Source organism: Lissotriton vulgaris, chromosome 3_1, assembly GCF_964263255.1.
Source record: "Lissotriton vulgaris chromosome 3_1, aLisVul1.2, whole genome shotgun sequence".
In the NCBI taxonomy this organism is placed as follows: Eukaryota; Metazoa; Chordata; class Amphibia; order Caudata; family Salamandridae; genus Lissotriton; species Lissotriton vulgaris.
Window position 1 is genome coordinate 252,053,409 of NC_141689.1, and position 19,518 is coordinate 252,072,926.

General features: G+C 45.5%; 1 protein-coding gene across 1 annotated transcript in view; it reads right to left on the bottom strand.

The window, feature by feature from the left end:
* The window catches only part of ACAA2 (acetyl-CoA acyltransferase 2), a 111,649-nt gene that overhangs the window by 52,879 nt on the left and 39,252 nt on the right, over positions 1–19,518 (bottom strand). Inside the window, exon 4 of the mRNA XM_086960376.1 lies at positions 6,433–6,549. Within this exon, the coding sequence (XP_086816502.1) occupies positions 6,433–6,549 (117 nt within the window). The remainder of the gene's footprint in view (positions 1–6,432; positions 6,550–19,518) is intronic.

Genomic DNA, 19,518 nt, shown 5'->3' on the forward strand with positions numbered 1-19,518 from the left:
AAGCGAACCCAGACCTACCCTCAGCCCACAGAGCAACCCCGAACCAGCCCCACTTTAAATAACCCTGGCCCACCCCTAGCCCACAAAACAACCCCTCCCCCCCGCCCACAAAAGTACCCCGGCCCAGCCCAGCTTTAAATAACCACGACTCTCCTCCCAGCCCAACTTTAAATAACCACGACCCATTCCCCCAGCCCCACTTAAAACAACCCTGACCCAGCCTCAGCCCACAAAACACTGACCCAGCCTCAGCCCACAAAACACTGACCCCCCTCCCCACTTACAATAACCCAGATATCCCCCCCCCCCCCCCCCCCCCCCACTTACCTCATTGTAATCTCTTCCTGCTTCCATCAGTCTGAAAGTCCTACTGGGCATATGCCTAAAAACTCATATGCGCTGTATGTCTTGCGTGGTTCAGCCTTCATTGTAAAGGCTATTCGTTGTTCAGCCTTCGTGGTAAAGGCTGTTTTCCTCCAGTTCAGGGAGGAACTGGCATGTCAAGACTTACTTGCATACGGCTGGGTCCAAACATAGGCAGCATGGTGTGCAACATAATGATGGACTGAGATACGGCTGGAGTAATTACCAGTGGCTGAGATTAATTCAGATATTCTATCTATCAATTTTCGTATACTTTAGTGCGAACTACAATTGAGGGCACAAAAAACTCAACTGAGCTTTACTCAAGCATTCCATCTATCATCTTTTTGTATGTCACTGCATATAGTGTGAAGAATCTTGAAGGACAGCATGCCATATATTTCTCAACCAGAGAACTATCCTGAGGCTAGGGACTGAGGCCTCATCTTGGTGAGATGAGGTTTAGGTTATGTTGATCAACGAGGTATTGCTTTTAATTGCACTCTCGCATTACATGCCCGATATTTCACATTCATTGTCAAAGGTAGACATGAGGTAAGCAGGAGAACAAGATAAATTTGATCACCTAACAGAGGTTTTTTTTTTTATAGACAAACTTAATTAAATGTAGACGACTGACTAAAAACATACATCATATCTCTCTGAGAATTATCAACCAAAGTTCTCAAGTCTCATCTAAAAATTAAACCAATGATATTGTATTGCCTTTATAACTAGGGATGGCCAAAAGAACGTAATTTTTTGCAGCGCAATAACACAAAATAAGTGTCTTTATGCAAAATTAAAATTCACCACGAAAGTGCAATTTCGAGCACATTTTGGGTCGTTAGTATCCAAAACACTGCTGTTAGAGATCAGATTTATAGTTGTGAGAGAAAAAAATTACCTGAATAGCTTAGGTTAAAAAATAAGGGGGCGTGGCCAAGACTCTGATGAAGTAAGACGCAATTTGCAGTCTCTCCGTCTCTCGGCAGCCAGGTAGAAGCATATTACATCTGCGGGACCTAGGGGACACAACCTGGTCCTCTCCTGAGCACCATCAAGCCCTCTGCCCTACAACTTCAGCCCGCCTTGTGCTCTGGTCACGAGCTGGGGACCGATAGGTGGCGAGCGGTCGGAGAGAGCAGCCTTACCCACCATCTTGGACACAGGCCTTGCGGAGGCGACCGGCCCGACCTTGGGCCTTCCTGTGGGGCAGACAACATCAGGCGGATAGTCCATCTGGTGGAAAAGGTCCAGCAGTGAAATATCCTAGGATTTATGCTCTCACTTGACGCTGAGAAAACATTTAATAGAGTTGCCAGGACCTTTCTCAGAGTAGTTCTGCAGAGGATAGGATTGGGACCGGTCATCATGTCGCACGTTATGGTTCCTTATATGTCCCCTTCGGCACAAATTAGAGTTAATGGCCTGCTAGCCCCCAACCCAAGTTCACAGGGGAACTCGTCAGGGATACCCCTTGTCCCCTTTGCCCTGGCAATGAAGCCCCTAGCAATTATAATACACCAGTTTGTAGCAATTAAGAGCATACAATTAGCAGAATCGAGCATAAGGTTGCTCTTTTCTAAGACGACCTACCTCTGACTCTTACGGACCCAGAGAGCTCCCTTCCCACCTTGCTTAGCATACTTTCCCAATTTGAACATATATCGGGGCTAAAAATCAACATTAGTAAATCGCAGGCATTAAATCTTCTTTCCCCCAGGAGATACAGAACTTAGTGCGCATTCCCCGTTTCAGTGGGCCTCCCAATCTATCTGATAGCTGGGCCTTAATATCACCGCCACATTGGATTCTTGGACCCAAGCAAATTAGCCAAACTGTAGACGCTCAATTATAGAAGACCTTAGGAGATGAAAGTCGTTCCCTATATCATGGCTTTGCAGCCTTAATTCGGTGAAGATGTCTATCATGCCCAAGATATCATACCGCTATGTAGCACTTCCGACATCTGTCACCCAACAAGACATTTTGAGCCTCCAGAAAAAGGTCAACTCTTTCATCTGGGGCAAGGGTAGACCAAGATTCTCCAACAAACTTTTAATGTCACCAAAAGACCAAGGGGGTCTTGCCTACCCATACCTTCTAGTTTACTATTGGGCGTCAGAGTTGCATTTCATCTCAGAGTGGGTGGTTAGCGAAAGCGAGAAATATTGATTTCACATGGACCGAGCTGTGGCAAGTCGCCCCAATAGGACTTGGCCTGGCTAAAAAAAGGACAGTGCCCTCGCAGTGCCTATTTTGCCACCCCAACAAGAACGGTCCAGGAGATATGGGATAGGGTAGCGATCATCCGTGGGCTTTTCTTCTTCCCCTCCCGCAACACGCCCCCAGCCCTTTTCAGAGCTGGTTAGCCAGAAAGTGTTGTACGATAGCTGACCTTTGAGGGAGAGGTCTTTAAATTATGGTCTACAGTGGTCAAATTATTTAATCCACCTGCTATGACACGCTTTCAATATTATCAAATTCGACACTGGTTATATACCCATGAAAACACACTGTGAGCCACTCTGCCACTTGCTTCGTTTGAGTCGATTCTTTGACGGCTTGCTAAGCATTATCTCCAGTTACTTAAAGGGTCCTGCAGCACTCTCGCCCACTACCTCCTCACTCTTATCAACAGAATTGGCATATAGATATTACTGAAGATGCCCCCCCAAACACTGGGAACAGCTGTGGAGAGACATCCCTAACACTTTTAAGAGTGTCACACAACAAGATACGGCTTATAAAGTAATGACTTGTTTGTATTACACCCCCCTTCGCCTCCAGAAAATGTTCCCCACCTCTAAGGCCCAGTGCTGGCGCTGCAAGGCAGACATGGGCTTGTTTATTCACATATGGTTGTCATGCCCGCTATTGACGATCTTTTGGAAAGAGGTGTTGAGCCACAAAGACATAATAGGATTTCCTATCCCGAATACCCCAGGGATAATGGTTCTGGGACTTCAACCTCAATCCCTCAAAGCTATGACCCACTCAGATTGGAGTTTGATACTTCACATGTTAGGAGAAGCAAAACAGGTCATTGCACTGCACTGGAAAAAAGCTCTGCCCCCCCCCCCCAAACACCTCTGTGTGGCTCACCCGCCTCTGGCACATAATGGCGATGGAGCTCCTCTCCAATCGTCTTGCACATACGAATGCCAAATTCATGCGTATCTGGCAAACCCTAATGCAACATTTATCTAGATTAGAGCATGCCCGTTCTGTTGTCGTCGTCCCCCCCCCCCCACCTACGGGCACTTCAATTATTTGAAAAAGTCTTGCTTCCATGAGGGGCTGACTTATTAGAGGGAGTCAGGTCAGGCAATGTACTCGCCTTGACCTCCCTGCTCCTCTCCCCCTCTCTGCCGGTGCGGTGGGTTTTCGATGGTCACGGTTAAGGAGTATTTCTTAATATGTTCCTGTGGGAATTGTCCCCCCAAAAAAACCTTCCCCCTTGTTCCCACCCCCCCTCCAGTTCTTGTTTCTTCATTTTCTTTCCCTTTTATAGTCTTTTTGATAAAGAAGTTCCTGATGGAGGAAGACTATCTTTTAGCTACGCCAGTAAATTATCTCAAGCTTGTTTTTTCACAGACTATATTAATACCTGATGGCAAGGGGGCCTTGAAGCATTGTTGGACATCACTTTTGATCTGCTAGAAATCAATATATTTTCAACCTCCTCTTTTGCTGCTCTCATTGTCCATGTAGATGTCATTGTTATTGTTTGATTGTGAAAATAAGAAAAGATTTCAAATAAAAAATATAAAAATAAAATACATCTGAAAGGTTTGTTGAGCTTTCATGTTAAAGGAACTCGCGCCTGCATTCAGATTTGTGATACAAAAGGGGATGATGGACGGAGCGTTTGAGCCAATTAAACACTCACCCCCAGTCAACTGATCTGGGTTTAATCCATTACCATTCTTTAGCTCACTCAGCCACCCTAGTTCAGACATGGCCATATGCAAATCAGTATGCCCTGTGCCTCATGGGAACAGTCCAGCCCGAACTGCCCAGCCATGTCTTCCCTGAACCGGAAACAAGCATCCTGGGACCGGTTTCTGATTCATAATCCTCATCAGCCAGGCTATCTTGAATCCAGTGGCCAAGTGAGTAAGGGACTCACGTCTGAGCATACCCTGCCAACTTAGGGCGAACAAAGCAATACAAAAGGGGATGATGGACGGAGCGTTTGAGCCAATCAAACACTCACCCCCAGTCAACTGATCTCGGTTTAATCCATCACCATTCTTTAGCTCACTCAGCCACCCCAGTTCAGACATGGCCATATGCAAATCATCAATTTGTAGCTTTGCACTCAGAAAGCCTGTCAACGGTCCAGTTGGGTAAAACATGTAACTGAAAAGCTGCTCACATTGAAAAATGACATGAATGGTAGATGTTAGGTTAGAATTTCCCCCTAAAATTATGCGATTTGGAGTAAATGTTGCTGTACAAAATTACCAAAATGACACCTACAAAGCTACAATTTTGTTCATGCCTAGTCTTGACAGTAAATTAGGCCTCCTTAAATCCAGTATTCCCTGGCAAAGAATTTTATAATTAGGGACTTGTGACAAGTGTCACAAGGGACTTGTGACACTTCGGCCCAGCAAAAGCAGGTGGTTAGGAAGCCTAAATGTTCTTGCCAGGATGTAGGCAATAGAATGTATCCCAAATAAGATGGGGGGTCTTCCTTGTATGCTCCTGTATGCCAATCAAAGTAGTTTGTAAGGAATGCATTTATCCACCAGGAGCCAGTACAAGGACTCACAGCCCCATTGATATGCTTGAATACTCACTTACCTTGACGACCAGGCGGACAATGCCGTTCTGCACCTGCCGACACAGGGCTATTTGGAACTGACTGCATCTCCATATAGGAACCGTGTATATTATGATTTCTATTATTGCTTGGTTGTAATTTCTATCTATGAAAGGTATGTCATGCTTTAATTTGAATAAACTAAAAAAGCCTGAGTTTTCAATGGATTAGATATGTGCATCAAAGATGGTTTCTGATTTCTAAATTACTCTCAAGTAATTAGCTTTCTTTGGAAACACGGAAAGAATGCCCAAAAGGTCGGGCGGCCTATGGTGTCTACTTAGGCGACCTCATCTGCAGAGTGGCAAGCAATGCAAATTTGGTGCCCCTTTTAATTTGAAGGTATTGTAGTTTCTCCATTTAACTTAAGTATTTGAAAATTCTACTGCGGCCCCCTGACCTGCAGACAAACATCATCAAATTAATGATATTGCACACGATTACCTCATATGAATCGAAAAATAAATGTAATGCATCAACTGGTGATCATTAGTTTTCTTACTAGTCTCAACTTCCCTACAACTGCAGACAAGATGCACCCCTAATAAAATAAAAAAAATAGACTTCCTCCATGTGTACCTATAGAGTTGTCTTCATGCAGAAAATTCTTGGTTCAAATACAAAACAATCCAAATTGGAATAACAACCTTATTGGTGATGAAATACCGTAATCAAAGCAATAGCTCTTCATCACTCTCAGTCTCACATCATGAACATCGATCAAAGCAGAAGCAACCAATAATGATCACCCACTAACATGTCTATAAAGGAAGACCAAGTTGAGAAACAAAAACAATAAGGACTGTAAACAAAAAGGTCAATAACCCCCAAAGCAAATACTACAAAGCCAAAAAACGGAAGCTGCAACCAGTGGCTCCAGAGGAGCAGGCCCAAAAGAGGGAACACCCTCAATACCTGACCCACATGAGGCAACAGGAGTGTTAAGGAAGAAGGCAGCTACCAGGCATGTAACTAGAAGCAGGTGAGAGAAAATGAATCTGAAAATAACTACAACAAAGCAGGAAAAGGTGCCCAAGCAGAAGCAGGTACATCTCACCCAAGCATAAATTACTTCACCGGGTAAGCATGGTAGGCAGATAACAGATATGGGTTTATAGTCATTAGGTGTATTTCATACTGAAAATAATTATTTTCCACAAGTGCTGTGGACTGAAGTGTATGGATTCTCGAGCCAAATTTTGAAAGCAACAAACTTGAAGAGAAAAAGAACAAACCTTTTGGTCCTGTCCAAATTTTGTCCCAAACCGGATGTTTCGGACAGCATATGGAGCCTGGCTCATACTTTCAGATCCACCGCACAGAACCACCTCCGAATCCTTAAGGCAAATTTCCTGAAAAAGACAATAGCAACCAAATGACGATATCCCACTTCAAAGCATTATTATATGAAAAAGAATAAATCAGCACACGCTTAGAAAATCCAAGAGCTCCTAGTATTACATGCACCGCCAAAAATATGAGAAGGGCCCTTTGCATTTGTTTATATTAACATGTCAAAAGAAATGAAAGCAAAAGGATCAAAGTAAGTGCTTACACCCAGGGTAATTCTATGTCCGGACCGGAGGCTCAGATTATGCCCTCTTCCTTGGCAGCATATATTTTAAAACACTATAACAACTACATTTCCCATGAACAATAGGGAAAGCAAAAGTCTCAAACAGGAGTCCTTCCTCGCTGTCCGCACTCCAGTCAGCCAGCCTAGTCCCTCAACGCTGTTTCCTCTTCCTCTTTCTTCGCTGCTCAGCAGCAGATAAGTCTATTTTCTTTACTTCTTCTTTTGTGGGGGTTATCTGGCTAATTTGGTGGCGTTTAGCTAGAGCTTTGTGTTATTTCTGTTTATTCAGATTCCCTTTAGTTACCGGAATGTTTTTAAACGTACCTTACGTGACTGCTTCCCTGCGAGGTGCGGTTTGGTCCTCCCGCCGCCAGGGGGCGTATTACACTCTCTATGGGCAGCACAAGTCAGGCACTAGCATTACATTCCTGACGAGCGCTGCCTGGAGGGAGCTCTGCCTTGCCTCCTGCCACCCGGTTTACGCCCTCTGGGGTCTATATTTTCCCTGGTTTTCATTGAACGCCCTCCTGACGGTCTGCAAGGCATTTTGGAACACCCTACGGGGTCACAATTACACCGTGACTTGTGGTGCCTATAGGACACTGTCCCGGGTGGCTGACCTGTGATCAGAGGGCTTGTGTGTCCCTAGGGCTCTGCCCATTAATCATGTGCCCTTGGCCACCCCTGTTTGTCTGGGCTCCCTCCCAGCTTGTAAACAGAGTGCCTAAGAGTGCTCTCAGCACCAAGCTGCCGGTGCTCCTGATATACTTACCTATACTATAACTCTGTTAACCTAAGACATGCAGTTGGAGCAAGATCAGTATCAGGAGGAGGATCCTTTGGCGTACCTACCCTGGGATGATTACTTTTACCAGGCGGTGGATGACTCAATCTACAGGGCTGTCAACCAGGCCATGGAGCCTTTGGAGCAATGCCTTTCAGTGCACATAGCGAAGGAATGCGCAAAGTAGTCTGCTCCCCTGCCAGCTACTCCTAAGTCCCTCCTGCGCCTAAATCTACTGGTTCTTCCCCTGCTAAGAAATCATGTCCTCAAGGGGTGGATGTAGATGCCTTTGCCCATCTGAAGCAGGTGTTCTTGATGCGGGTGCCCATCGCAGCATGACCCGGAGCCCCCCGCCGACTGCACCTCAACGCCTCCGCTTCCCCTGACCCCTTTGATAATGGTGACTCCCCCCGGGGAAATGTTGAGGAAGCGGGCTCCTCTAGGTCTTTGCTGCCGATGCCCACTCCTGCTCCAGTGGGGGCCTCAGATATGTTGGATCCGGACGACATTGTCCACCCCAGGTCTTCGGATTGGATTCCCGGGGATAAAGTGACCCAGTATGTGGCAAGCCGTCAGCGCAAGCCAATGGACAAGGACGACCGCAGCCACCTAGGTGCTGAGTGTCCCTGCCCCAGTTTGGAGGGAAAGGTGGCCTTAAAAAAAGAGATAAATCCCAAGATGGCAACCTTCCTAGCAAAATTTTTACTGGACCCCGAGAAGGGTATTGATCACTCCTGGCGTACGTGCCAAGACAAACTGCTGGATGCAGAGGGGCCGGTCACCAAAATTCTAGACATGGCTGAAGAGGCCAAGGTGTCAATTGCCCTTATCTCCCCAGAAGTTCTCGAGCTGGGCGCAGTGCGCAATCATGATTATTGGAATTGCGAATTGTGCACTCTCCACGGAGAGGAGGCGGTCCCTCCTTATAAGGTAAACCCCAAGTTAGGTGACCTGGCTCTCGGAGGCAGGCGCTGTGGCACAGGGGGGCTTATTTGGCGACCCATTCGTCAAAAAGTTGGGAAAGTTTGTGCTGACTTTCACCTCACTTGACAGAGCCCAGTCAAACATCAGGAAGGTCTTTACTCCCCGGGTTTTCCAAGGGGCCGGTTGTCCAGGGGTCGCACAGCCAGTCGCTTCTCCAACTCTGACAGGGAGCAAGGCTCCAGGCGAGGGCAATATCAAGATAATGCCCGCTTCAACAATTTTTACCCCACCAGAGGTCAGAAGTTCCGTGGCCGGGGAGGCCAAAAAGGCCTGCAACAGGGTGCTGGAAGAGGAGAGTGTAATACCCTCTGCAGCTTGCAGGTGGGAGGGTGCTTGACGCTGTTTTTCACGGCTTGGGTTTCCCTCACAAGCGTTGCTTGGGTGTTGCAGAAGGTAGAGGGCTTCCGGTTGGAGTTTCATGGCCGTCCACGTCAGCTAACCCATCCCATTTCATTCTCGCAGCGCAATACCGAGCTGGTGGGCGGAGGTCTCTGCTCTCCTCCAAAAGGGGCAATTTGCTGCACAGCGGAGCATCCCGGTGGGTTCCTTCCCTCTCTCTCCCTCCGGAGCCTCTGTAGTCTGTCCTTTGGTACGTGAACCGGGTGTTGAATCTATTTCTTTCTTAGCAACCAAATAGGTTTCTGTCCCGTATGGAGGTAACAGCCAAAGTGGCAATGCGGTTATGTCTGGTCTCGTGCAGACGCATCTCAGACGTGAGGGCTTTGGACCTCTCAGCAGAGTGTTTTCCCCGGAAGGGGTATCGTTCACGGTAAGTAGAAGGACTAAGAGTTATACCAGGGTAATTTCGTACCCAGCTTTTCCGGACTCCCCTAAGCTGTGTGTGGTGCAGTGCCACCGAGCTTATGAAGAATTGACTGAGGAAGCCCGCCCTCCGGGTGAGAAGCAGCTTATTAAGCTACGTAAACCGTAAAGGGCAGTCTTGTCCCCGGCCATCGCAAGATAAGTGTGTTGGGTTATGCAGGAGGCGGGGATTAATACTAAGCAGCTCACTCGGCAAGAGGAGCGATGGCCTCCAAGGCTTTTTCCCTAGGTGTGCAAGACCTGGTCCTCCAACTCCACCTTTAAGAGGTTTTATTTCAAACCAGTACTGGAGGTAGCAAGGCCAGTAGTTGACAAGCTTTAAACTGGCATAATCTGAGCCTCCGGTCCGGACATAGAATGAAAATTTGCCTAGCTGTAGGGCTGGTAAGTTTCAATTCTATTAAGGACACGGAGGCGAGGATTATCCAGTCCAATAACCTCTGCAGATTTGGACCGCCCCCTTCTAATGCAAGTACGTCATTCATGGGTCTTTGGAGCTGTGGTAATGAGTTAAGTTATTTACTCCTGTTGTTGTTGCTTGTGCTATACTGCAATTGGTTCCAGCTTAGTCCCCTGACAATACCCATTTTGCAGGAAATGATGGTTTCCAAACAAGAAGCGTCAAATATGACGGAAATGGTTCGCGCAAAGAAAGAGGAAACCGCGTGGAGGGACTATGCTGGCTAACTTGAGTGCGGACAGTGAGGAAGGACTCCTGTTTGAAACTTTTGCTTTCACTATTGTTCATGGGAAATGTAGTTATAGTGTTTTAAAAATATGCTGCTATGGAAAATAAAGCGAAGGAAGAAGGCATAATCTTCACCCGTGTCCTTAAATGAAATTAAACTTACCAGCACTACAGATAGGCAAATTTTCATCATTATACAGCTTAAAGAAGAACAAGAAAACTAATTGTCAAAACGACAACAAATGCTTTCTTCTTAACACCTATTACATGTGCAATGATTTGTTCACTGACTTGACAAAGATGATTTAGGCTGTACAAATAAATTACAAATCCGAAAAACTCAGAAAGGTCAGTACTTGTGCATTCATTGTACATGGTACACTGTGCTAGAATCACTACTACCATTCTTTGGCGACTATAAACAGAGAGAGAATTGAAAGCTAAGGTGAGGCGGTGAACCAGGCAGCCTTCGCCATGTATGGGCTGCGGGAAATTACGGTCAACATGCAAAAGTTGCAACAAGATGGTCATCTCTACAGCATCCCTACGGCATTCTGACATTCCTCATTTTTGGGAAACTGAATTAGCACACACACTACAACAGACTACCCGGAATACTGCTGGTCTCAAAGTATCAACCAATTATTCTTATCTCATCAGAACTGTTTCAGACATCTGTTGGGACTTTGGCTTTTCTGTTGATGGCAGGCAATACAGTTTTTTAGCAGGGACCCTGATATTTCTGTTCCCATTACAAAGAAGTCATAACTTTCTATCACCAAGGCCATATCTACCTTTAGACTTGCTTTAGAACATCACTGTGGCACAAACAAATTTACCATTATATACAAGAAAACTGATCACAAAATTACTTGCGATGCACATCTCAAAAAGTGCGCACCAGTCTGCAGTCATCACTATGTGGAGGTGCACAAACTGAGCAAATAGCTTGTCATTACTAACAGCAGACCAATGCTTAATGCAACAATACACTACTATTATGTGCCACACAATTTCTTTTGTAAAGTCAAAATTCATGCCTGCAGGTGGACCCCTTAACAGAAAGAACAAAGCATACATAGCACACGTGCAGCAACACTCACTGCCAGCAGTTTATCCCTGGCCTCAGAAATCCTACATGTATTTTTTTTGGGGTAATCCACAGAATTTTTTCAACATTCCAGACTCGTGTAAGGGGTTCTGTCAGCAACAGATTTGCAGCCAATGGGCGAGAACCAAAAAATATGCAGGAGTATAAAGTGTGCACTAATTCAGTATTCTCATGTAGAGGCCAACTGCAGAGGCATTAGCAAACTGGAACCACAGCAATGCAGTGGCACCCATACCAAATAGAAGATCTGAGCACACAGTTTTGCAAAATAGTGCCAAAAAGAAGTAAGTTAAACATCAGGAATCATATGTGACAGTCTGTCTGGTGTGTGGAAATCACTTTTGCAGTACAGCCAGGCAGTCATTAAACAATCATTCAACAGTACGAACAAGTTACTTATCTTTGGTAACGCTTTTTATGGTGGATACAGTATCTGCCTGTGGATTCCTCACCTTTTTAAATAAGATTGATTGCCCTAAGTGGAAGGGAGTGACCACATTAGGCAGGAAAGCAGCTCTGGTCCCAAGAACCATCTTATCCGCAAGAATGGAGGTAAACGGAGGCTTAGAACTAAGATCTTGTAGCTCACAACCCTCCTGGCAGAAGAAATTGCAATTAGAAAAGTTGTCTTGAATGAAATGATACAGTCTCAACGGGCAACTATGCATTGGCTCATGGGGGACCCATCAGGAAAGTAAGAACTAAATTTAAATCCCACTGAGGCATGATAAATTGAGTGGGAGGAAACCGGTTAGTGAGACCCTAATAAACCTCATGACTATGGGAGACAAACAAGAAGGGTTGGTCTGGTAAGCAAAGAAAAGCTGACAAAGCAGACAAGTAGCCTTTAACAGTTGCTACTGCGCAACCATGTTGAGCCAAAGAAAGAGCGACACTCAGAATATCAGATAAACGGGCCAGCAAAGGCTCAATTGATATCTCGCTACACCATTTACCGAACAGGGACCACATACAAACAGATTTGTTGGGAGTGTCTCCTGGATGATAATATAACATCCACCACATCCGGTGGGAGAGAGAAATAACTCAGGTTGCCCCATTCAATCTCCAGGCATGAAGGTGCAGGCTCTGGAGGTGGGGGTGTAGAACCTGCCCCTGCCCCTGCGACTGCAAGGGGAGGTCTGCCCTGAAAGGATATGGAATGTGCAATGAGAGGTGAAAAAGGTCTGTACCACACCCTTCTTGGGCAATCCGGAGCAATCAATATGACTTGGGCCCGGTCTTGGCGAACCTTCCTCCGAACCCAAGGAATCAAGGGTATAGGAGGGAACACTTAAAGAAGCTGAGACCCCCAATCTATCTGAAAAGTATCCCCTAACGCTCCCCGCATTGGATACTGGAGACTGCAGAACGACGGGCAGTGAATGCTCTCGTGAGTGGCAAATAGGTCCAACCGAGGAAACCCTCACATTCTGAAAATGTGATGGACCACCTCTGGATGAAGACGCCACTCGAGATCGGCTGAGTATTGCAGACTGAGACTGTCTGCACGCACATGCAGCACCCCGGCCAGATGATTTGCAATTACATAAACCTGATGGTCCTGAGCCCAGGACCAGAGTCGCAGAGCCTCTGCAGAAACGATAACGCCCTACTCCTCCCTGTTTTTTGATGTACCACATTGCGGTAGTGTTATCCATCAGGACCTCAACTGACTGACCGCGAAGGGAGGGAAGAAATGCCTTGAGAGCCAAACGAATCGCCCGCAATTCTAGAAGATTGATGTGAAACAATCTTTCCTCTGGAGACCAAAGGCCCTTGGCCTCTAGATCCTCCAAATGAGCTCCCCTCCCCGGAGTGGAGGCATCTGTTATCACTGTGGCCACAGGTGAAGGAGGTTGAAAAGGCTTCCCTTGAGACAGGTTGCCTGGAACACTCCAGCATGGCAGCTCGGCTGCAGTGTCTCTGGAGATTCTGACGACCTTCCTGAGATCTCCGTTGTGTTGAAACCACTGGAGTGCCCTCATGCGCCAGCGTGCACGATTGACCAACAGTAAGCAGTTAGCAAACAGACCGAGCAAGTGCAGAACCTTCAGACTAAAACAGCCGCTCCATCTTAAAACATTTAAGTGATAGAGGATTATAGAAATCCAGGCTAAGACAGCACGACACAATAGAGTCCAGTACTGCCCCTATGAACAAGTTGCGCTTAGAGGGCACCAGGTGAAATTTGGGTACATTTATTGCAAAACCCAAGCTGAACAAAAGCTGCGCTGTCACTTGCAGATGTTGCAGCACCATCTATGATGACTCCACTTTGGTCAGTCAGTCATCTAAATAGGGGAAAACTGGGATCTCCTGAGATGTGCCGCCACCACCACCATCCTCATTGTGAAAACCCGTGGTGCGGATGTAAGACTGAACAAAATGCCGCTAATTGGTAATGTTGGGATCCCACCGTAAAGCGGAGATACTTCCGATGTGACTTCTGGATGGGAATATGAAAATACACATCCTGTAAATCGATCGACACGATCTAGTCTTCCTGCTGCAGCACCAGAAGAACCTGAGCTAGGGTCAACTTCTTGAATTTCTCCTGTTTGAGGTAAAAAGTCAAGATCCTGAGGTCTAGGATCGGTCTCAATCGCCCGTCCTTTTTGTGGGATCAGGAAATACCAGGAGTAGCATCCCTAAACTCTTTCCTGCTCCGTAACCACCTCTATCGCACCTTTCTGTAGCAAAGATAGAACCTCTTGCTGCAGAAGCAACAGACAGTCCTCCGAACACCAACCCTGACGAGGAGGGAAAGGAGGGGGAAACTCCTGGAAAAGAAGGGCATATCCATTTTCTATGAGATCCAAAACCCAGAGATCTGATGTAATAAATTTCAAATTTTGTAGAAAATGGGACAACTGACATCCCACGGGTCCAACATGCTCTAAGATGGGGTATTTAGAGCTGCTTCCCTGCGGAAATAGTTGGAACAGGAGAGGAAGAGGAGGAGGAAGAGACTGGTTGGCGAGCCTCACCTCGCAGGCGACATCTACTTTTCCCTCTGTATGTTCTATACAGCGGGTTCGCCTGCTGTTATTGCTGCTGCTGCTGCCGGGCCCGAAATGGAGTAGGCTTTCCAAAGCCCCGAAATCTTCGGTAACCAAAGCCCCTAGGTTGAGACTGCAGGTCTAGTGATCTAGCGTGGCTCTACTATCAGTAAAGCGATGTAGCGCTGAGTCCGCCTTGGATCCGAAAAGTCTAGAGCCATCAAAAGGTAAATACAAAAGGGTGGTCTTAACATCTGAAGAGAAACCAGAGCCCCCTCAGCCAGGCGTGCCTCCTAGTGACCACTAAGGAGCCCATCACTCTAGCAACAGAGTCAGCCGTGTCAATCCCAGATTGAATAACCTGACGGACCGGAGCTTGAGTGTCTGACAGCACTGGTGCAAAATGGCCCTGGACATCCTCTGGAAGTTTAGGGATCACCTCTTTAGCCAAATTCATCAACACATGAATGTAGCGACCTAGTAAGCACCGTGCATATGTCTACTTTAAAGCCATACTGGCTGATGAAAACACCTTTTTCACTGCTCCATCTTTTTTGAATCCCTATCTCCAGGAGTGAACGGGAAAGAGGCAGAAGATTGCTTCGAAGAGCATGATGCCTGAATCCCTAAGCTCTCAGGAGACGGGTGTGTAGATAAAAAATCTGGATCCCCAGGCGCAGCTTTGTACCGCCTTGCCATCGACCGATCTGGACAGCTGGGGCAGACATAGGAATTTGGTATACTTCTAGAATGAGATCTGTCAAAGCCTCATTAAATAGGAGCACAGGCTCTATCATCGATGAAGGAGAGTGAAGAACCTGTTAAGATGTACAATTTAATCTCCGCAGTGAGCAACTGCAAGTCTGGAAGCTCAGCCGCCTTCCTGATGACAGTGTGAGGAGGGTATCGCCTATGAAGGAAGACTCTTAGAAGAAGGTGGTTCCCACTCTGGCAAATTATCCAGCCCACTAGCTTCCTGAAGCCCTTCAAACTAGTCCCTGTGATCCACTATTTCATCTTTATCAGCCTCTTCCTGCTGCTCCTGGAAGTCTTCCTCCTCCAAAAGACTCTGGCCTCCCTTCTAGACCTTATATTGGGTATCGCGTCGGTGGAGCCAGACGCACCGCTGGTGACTTTGGAGCCGGTGTTGATGGAGGCCCTTCAGTGACAGCTGGAGACGCCGCACGGAGTCGAGATGGCACCGGAGAGGAGCCCGACGGCGCCGGAGAATAATCCATCCTACCCTTCTGGGATGGTATCGGTGTCAAGAACCTCGACGTCGGGAGAGGCGAATTTGGGGGTCATCATCATAAATGGCATAAAAGGTGCCTGGGCATAATGTGGTGGTAAGCCCATGGTGAATGACAGCGGTCTCACAGGGCGTGCCAGAAGAGTTAGCCGCCCTGGCAAACATGCCATACATCGCATTAAAAAAATGGAAAGGATCCGTACCTGGAACCAGAAAAGGTGGGTGTGGATCCGGCTGGGTCAGGCTGCGGCGCCCGAGACACCGGAGCTGGGGCTGGAGATGTTCCCCAGGTGCCGGAGAGCCCCTCTGAGTCGGAGAATGAGCCGGAGTCACCTGAGGTGAAGTGGAAGGCGAGACTTCATCCTCCCTGTGACGCTGTAAAGCTGGGATCCAGACTACGGTGACTTGTCCTTAGAAGAGCAACGTCTGGAGCCACGACAACAGTTCTTCTTGGGCTTCCTCAATGATGTTGAGGTGTGCGGAGTCCGTCACTTTGACCTATCTTGTTCTTCTCAGGTCCCGCTTCTGCTTCTTCACCATGGCCATGAACAGGTTCGCTTCCCTCTACTTGAGGGTATTCGGATTAATCAGGCAACACGAAGAACACCCCTAGACGTCGTGGTAGGACAACAGGCACCAAAGAATCATCATGGGGGTCCGTGATTGACATATGACCCTTGCATTCCCTACAAGGTTCAAACCTAGACCTCTTCTGAGCAGCCCTCGCACTGCTACAATTACAGACGACTGTAACAATGTTAAACTACGAAGAAATGGAGAGTCCAGAAAAAACGTCGATGGCACGGGAAAAAAGGAACGGACATCAGCATGCCAAGGAGGTCTTCTTATGGCTCAGATGAAGTCGAGAACAAAGCAGTTCCATTGTGCCGTCCTTGTAGACGTGGGAGAGCTATGAAACATTATTTCTGCAAAATACTGAGCAAGGGGTCATTCAAAAGGAGAGTAATACATAGGCGGATGTATCCATCAGAAGCATTCGAGCACAGGGACGACAGGACAGGTAAAGCAGGTAGAGAACACAGAGATCTTGAGACCCAACACTGAAGCCTGGACTGAGTACATCAAGGGAGTAAGGCTTAAAGGGCATTGGCTTTTTGAGACAATTTTATGTAAATTATTCTGTGAGATTTTATGCAGCTCACACTAAACCAAGGGTGTCAAAGAGCGTCACATGAACGTCACATTTTAGAAAGAGGTGACATAAGTGAGAAAGTACAGCGTTCATGAACAAAGAATAAAACAAAGTATAAAACTTAGAATCAAAGACAAAGGAAAAACTGAGTTAATATGATATTGATACAAAGGATCTGTAAAATTCATGTTTCCAAAGAAGAACCTTTCTTAAGACAGGGAAGGATGGAGCCAATTTTAGCCAGGTGGCAGTGCATTCCAGAACTTAGGTTGGTTTCCAGCACATACTTGTTTAAGAGTTTAATTATTCTTGAAGGTTATTAGTTTGCGATGCCTCTGAGAGCCAAACTACTACTATATATTATGGGTTTAGTGAAAGATACTTTAGGTTGAAGTGGTGCAGCACTTTATAGGTTACGCACATTACAAAGCATAAAACTTAAAATCAAAGACACAGGAAAAACTTAGTTAATATGATATTGATACAAAGGATCTGTAAAATTCATGTTTCCAAAGAAGAACCTTTCTTAAGACAGGGAAGGATTGAGCCAATTTTAGCCAGGTGGCAGTGCATTCCAGAACTTAGGTTGGTTTCCAGCACATACTTGTTTAAGAGTTGAATTATTCTTGAAGGTTATTACTTTGAGATGCTTCTGAGAGCCAAAGTACTACTAGATATTATGGGTTTGGTGAAAGACACTTTAGGTTGAAGTGGTGCAGCGCTTTATAGGTTACGCACATGAGGCCCGATTCACAAGATGCATTTTGGAGCATGTAAAGTAGTACTCTAGCAATGACAGCGCGTTCCTGCATGAACCACCTAATCAACACACGCAAAACAGAGTGCACTCTTATGAGATGGTTGCAGTGCTCATGAGAGTGCACTTGGTTTTGCGGGTGTGGACCAGATGGTTCATGTGGGAACACGCTGTCCAGGATGCAACGTTTTCATGCTAATTTGATTATTGACTTAATTCCATTTAATTTGGAACCTCTTGCGTTGCATTTACCCTATGGATTGAATGTGCCCTGAAGAAGCAGGGATTCAGCAAAACGTGTTCGCTACTTTAGTGCCGAGGCTACTTTCGATGCTACGTTCAAAGATTAAATACTGTTACTTGAATGGAATGCATTTTCTTTATTCATTAATAGCGCACTATTTTTATCAGAGCACAACAATGATTGATAACGCTTCAAACTGGAACACACCACTTGATATGTGATTATTTGTTATAATGATGTTTGCTTTCATTAATAAGAAAATACAGTAATACTATATCAATTTACTTTTGCGGCTTACATTTTTTATTAATATATTCTAAAGTATAAAGATACCACTGGGATAGTGCAGAATACACCCAACAGTCTGCACTGAAATTTTAAAAAATAGTGATACAGGAAATTCACTTTAGAGAGGTGCATCAGACATTTACAATACTTTTGGAGTAAAAATAAATTTGCGACGGCAAGCATAATGTGGCGTAGGTATAGTCCTAGAATTAGATGCTATGAGAGATGTCTGTTAAGCGAAAGATTAAGGGGTGGCATACCAAAGCCTTTCACAAAAAGGCAGATAAATGTACGAAATGCTTTCCTTTGGCACCAAACTTGAAAAACTCATTAGTAGAATCAAAATGTGTCTAGAACAGGCAGAGAATGGTAACTGCAGAATGAATGAGGAAGGCTCTATAGTCAGTAGGGATACCAGAAGGAGTGTCCCTGGTCTTCCAGGAACAGATATGTAGACAAGTACTTGCTACTTTATCAAACTGTAAAAACAAACAGACACTAGTTGAAAGGTTACTTTCGCTAGTCATAATGTTTAAAAGCAACACTTTTTAAAAGTAGGTACCAGATTATAGTCTTATAATAAAGTTTATGGTCCACATCCTGTGCCTTGGCTGCGTAATAAAGGTACTTTTACTAAGAAACATTAAGTCCCATCATCCGCTTTGTTTTAGCACAATATTGTATTGTAATTGCATTTATATAGCACTTACTACCCCTGACGAGGCGTCGAAGCGCTTTTTCGGCGAGTAGCACGATACTCCAGGACTCAGAGGATTACTGTTGAATTAGTATAGTGAAACATTCAAGTACATTTTAAGTGGTGGATAGGTTAGTCAGTTATTTGGAATGATAGCAGAAGAATAGAGGAGGAAAAAAGCTTGCATTTATATAGCGCTTGTTACCCCTGATGGGGTGTTGATGTACGCTATTCGTGAAGCCCATAAAGGATTAGTGGTGAATTAATAAGGTGAAATATGAAGTAATTTCAGTGGTGGGTATTAGTCCGGTATTTGGAGTGAGAAGTATAGGGGAGGGATATAAGGGGAAGAAAGGTTTGCATTCATATAGCACTTCTTATCCATGATGGGTGTTGAAGTGCTTTTCTGGCGAGTAGCACGCCACTCCGGAACCCATAAAGGAGTAGTGGTGAAATAGCATAGTTGAATATGGAATTTGAGAAGTGAATATGTTAGTCTGTTCATTTTGATTGAAACGATAGTGGAGGGATAAAAGAGTGAAATATGTTTTTTGGTTTGTTTTTAGTAGTAGGAGGAGGCTTTTGGATGAGTAAAAAGGAGTTTGAGGGGAGGAGTCAGAGGGAAGAGTTTAGAATGGTTTGTTTTAGGGGATTGGTATAGTAAAAGAGGTGTCAGATGATGCAAGGAGGGGTAGAGTAGGAGAGAGTCTAGAAAGGGTTATTTTGGGGATCTTAGTAGTGGTATGGGGTTTGGGATAAACGAGAGAGTGGATGTAGAAGATATATTGATAGAGGTATAGGATGAGAGATAGGGAAGTGCATTGGAAAGAGTAGTAAAAAGATGTTTGAGAGGAGTCAGAAGGTTGGGCTAGAAGATATATTAAGCGAAGTATAGGCTGAGAAATAGGGCAGTGCATGGGAAATGCTACATTAGAAGAAAGTGATAAATATATAGATCCATAAGTA